Here is a 3,327-nt window from a genome sequence, read left to right as displayed (position 1 = left end):
TGATATGCCAACATTTCTATCCTTCAAGTCCAGGAGCCTTATTTTGTTTCATTTGTGTTACCGTGGCAAACACCTCTTCCTCAGTAAACGGACCAGACAAAATCTTGTTTTTCGTCTGTGTTCAGATGAGGTATGCCCCCAACTGCGCACTCATCAAGCAACATAAAATTATCCTTGGGGCTCCAAAAAGTTTTTTACAGTAATGGCTCAAAGATAGACAAACTCGATTTCAAGTCACAGGTCAAGATGACAATGGCAACTCTAACGCCGTGCATCAAATCACACATGCCAAATGTTGAATGTGTTCGCGCATAAAGGATAGGAGAGTGCCTATCCAATCCTGTGCACCAAATGTCTGCCCACTTTTAAACGGATATCTCACAAAATAGACGAAATTCATGCAAGCAAGACGAAATTTAAGCAAGTTTCATACATTGTATGCAAACGGGATGCTATTTAACAAGTTCAACTTTTTTGAAATAATAAACCGAACTACGCGAGGTACCAGTGACCTCGTAGGCATGGCCGCCATGGCCGCTCACACATCCTCGCCTTTTGTTTCATCATCGTCGCTGATGTTGTTGTCATCCTTTCAACAACAAACGAGCACCCTAGGGTTGCGGCTGCTCTGATCGATCGGTGACGCGCACTCACGACGCATACGATCGACTGCATCCTGCTGGAACGAAACGCGCGGCGAGGATTTTGGGTGGGACTGCTCAGACGGGTGCCAACGTGGCCAACGTGGCGGACGTCCGCAAATCTCCTACCGACCCACTTCTGGTTTGTTGGATTTCGAACGTCCGAAATTGGACGTTTGGTGAACGGCGTTGGACGACAATAGGTGTTCGGACAGGATGATCCGGGCGTTCAGAAGCGTTCCGGTGGACGCCGCCGGAGACCGGAGCTTCCTTCATATGACATGATGACCAAACGCGCGCCCGAGCGCTAGTTATTTGTCCACGTCCGACGAAAGCCCTCTTCCAAGAGTGTGGCTCGTGTGAGTGAGTGTGGTACCAGATTGTAGCTGTGGCACGCACAGTGATCCCGATCTTTAGAACTGCTCATGTGGCGCCTTTGGGGCTCGATGAAGCGGTCGGTCGACACGTTCGTCCTACCAGGTACGTGCCCACCCCTCCAGCCCCCCTCCCTTCGAGAGCCATGGCTACTGCCTGGCTAGCCAGGGCCTACTGGGAGTGACGGGTACCATGCCATTGGAGCATGTACCAATGCCGGGGCGCCACGCAAAGGACGAGCGGGCCCCGCACCGCACGGCGATGAGAAAGAGAGCACGGCTGCATGCCGGTGCCGGCCCCAGGACGGCCAGAGGGAGAAGCTAGAGATCTTCAAGCGAGATACGTACAGAGGAAAGGGAAAGATAAAGAGAGGGAAGCACTCTAGCTACCACCATAGCACAGGGAGAAGGAGAAGAGGATAGGAGAGAAGGGGAAGGGAGCGAGGCGAGCGAAAGGGAGGGATGGGGCGCGGCAAGGTGGAGCTGAAGCGGATCGACAACAAGATCAGCCGGCAGGTGACGTTCGCCAAGCGCCGCAACGGCCTGCTCAAGAAGGCGTACGAGCTGTCGCTGCTCTGCGACGCTGAGGTCGCGCTCATCATCTTCTCCGCCCGCGGCCGCCTCTTCGAGTTCTCCACATCCTCACGGTACCCAGCCACACCTAATTCCGCTCCGATTTGTTTGTTTCAGCCGAAAATCTTCGCCTTTTTTTTTCCTGCACCACAAGATCTTCTCCATGCATGCATGTAGATGTAGAGCTAGGCCGCAGGCGGATGGTAGAAATAAGATTTCGCTGTTTCGGGGAGGGAAATAAGATTTCGCTGTTTCGGGGAGGGAAATAAGATTTCGCTGTTGCGTCTTTCTTTCCAATCATCCATCCATGTCCATCGCAGCAACCAGAGTTCGCTCGAAGGTCTCTTCTCTTTTTTTTTTTACTGCACCACAAGATCTTCTCCATGCGTGTAGATGTAGCTAGGCCGCTAGGATGGTAGCCTCTCCTCATCTTCTTTTGCTGTTTCGGGCAAAGATTTTGCTGCTGCGTCTTTCCAATCACCCATCAGAGCGCTGGGTGTGAGATGCATGCGTTTCCCCTTTCCTCTTTTGGTGTTCACGCTCCAGATCGACAGATCAGAGCTATGTATGTGAAATCAGAGCTACTACTTGCTTGCCATAGCTAGCGTCTCCAGATCTGGGCAAACGCACATATAGTACTTTTTTCCCATTTCATACCCGCCCGCACAAACTATTTCATTTCTTCTCTGCTGTCCTGTTGCCTGGCTAGCTCAGAACACAAATCAGCTAGTTATTCTCTTGCATAATTGATTCATTTTATACTACTGTACATGTTTGATCTGATCTTCCGTCCATGCATTGCGTTGGGGAGTTCTTGGGAGACCTGGCTCCCTGTCCCTCTCTATCTCTCGTGTGTGCATCGTATCGCTCACTGGCTAGGAGGAGATTCTACTGTTCCATTGGGAGCCAATCCTCCGGATCCTCCAATTCTACTGTTCCATTGAGCCCTCGTCCCACTCTATCCCCGTCTTGTCTGGGTGACTCAGGCCGTTCGCGCAGCACAGCACGCTGAAAACGACAATACATGTAGTACATCGGTGTGCTCGTCACTTGCACAGAACCCATCAAGGTGCTGTCCTGTGGCCATGGAGGAGCAGTGCCATACTGCCATGTTCTGCGCATGTGAACCGACGAACGAATTCATCGGTTAGTAGGTACCAGCAGTGCGTTTTGGCCGTAGACATTTGGCAGACAGGCGTACGTACGTACCTCATCCCCGTCTGCTGGCGAGAGCTTATCGTCGTAGTACCGGTACCGCTCGTCCTTTCGCGTCATTATTATGCCATAATCGTATGAGGCTCTAAAAATAAGTGTCGTCGTTTTAGTTCGAACGGAAGGGAGTACATGCAGCTTTACGGTTGCGGGAGGAGAAATAATACCACCCATTCCTTCCTAGTTTTAGTTCTAACTACACGTGGCACGGTGTCTAACACATGTTTTTCGCCGTCATTCTTTAATATGTACATGATATTTGAGAAACTAACGAGGGAGTGGTAAGAGATACGGGGGACAAAAAATCATGGCAGAGTTTCATGTTTAGGAAAACGTCCTAAACATGAATATGGATCGGAGGAGGTATCAAAATTATGTAGAGAAAAAAAACGTGAATAAGCTAATGTAGTATTTAGTTGTCATGATATCCGGAACCAATGCACATGGTTTTGCAGATATGACCATTTGCACACCTCAAGTTTTTTAAACATGAATTAGAAGATATCAGAAAAGGTGCACATATCCCC

The 3,327-nt window shown here is 50.0% G+C and overlaps 1 protein-coding gene across 2 annotated transcripts in view; it reads left to right on the top strand.

Moving 5' to 3' along the window:
* The first annotated feature begins 1,129 nt into the window (after nucleotides 1-1,129).
* LOC780651 (MADS-box transcription factor 5) overlaps nucleotides 1,130-3,327 on the top strand; it is a 7,321-nt gene continuing 5,123 nt past the window's right edge. The window contains exon 1 of one of the 2 annotated variants that reach the window (XM_044570841.1): nucleotides 1,130-1,662. In XM_044570841.1, coding sequence (XP_044426776.1) covers nucleotides 1,478-1,662 — 185 coding nt within the window. In that variant the 5' untranslated portion in view covers nucleotides 1,130-1,477. The remainder of the gene's footprint in view (nucleotides 1,663-3,327) is intronic. The other variant, XM_044570840.1, reaches the window with a different exon arrangement.

Source organism: Triticum aestivum, chromosome 7A, assembly GCF_018294505.1.
Source record: "Triticum aestivum cultivar Chinese Spring chromosome 7A, IWGSC CS RefSeq v2.1, whole genome shotgun sequence".
NCBI lineage: Eukaryota > Viridiplantae > Streptophyta > Magnoliopsida > Poales > Poaceae > Triticum > Triticum aestivum.
The sequence above is the reverse complement of the archived record's forward strand: the minus strand, read 5'-3'. Positions and strand labels throughout refer to the sequence as shown.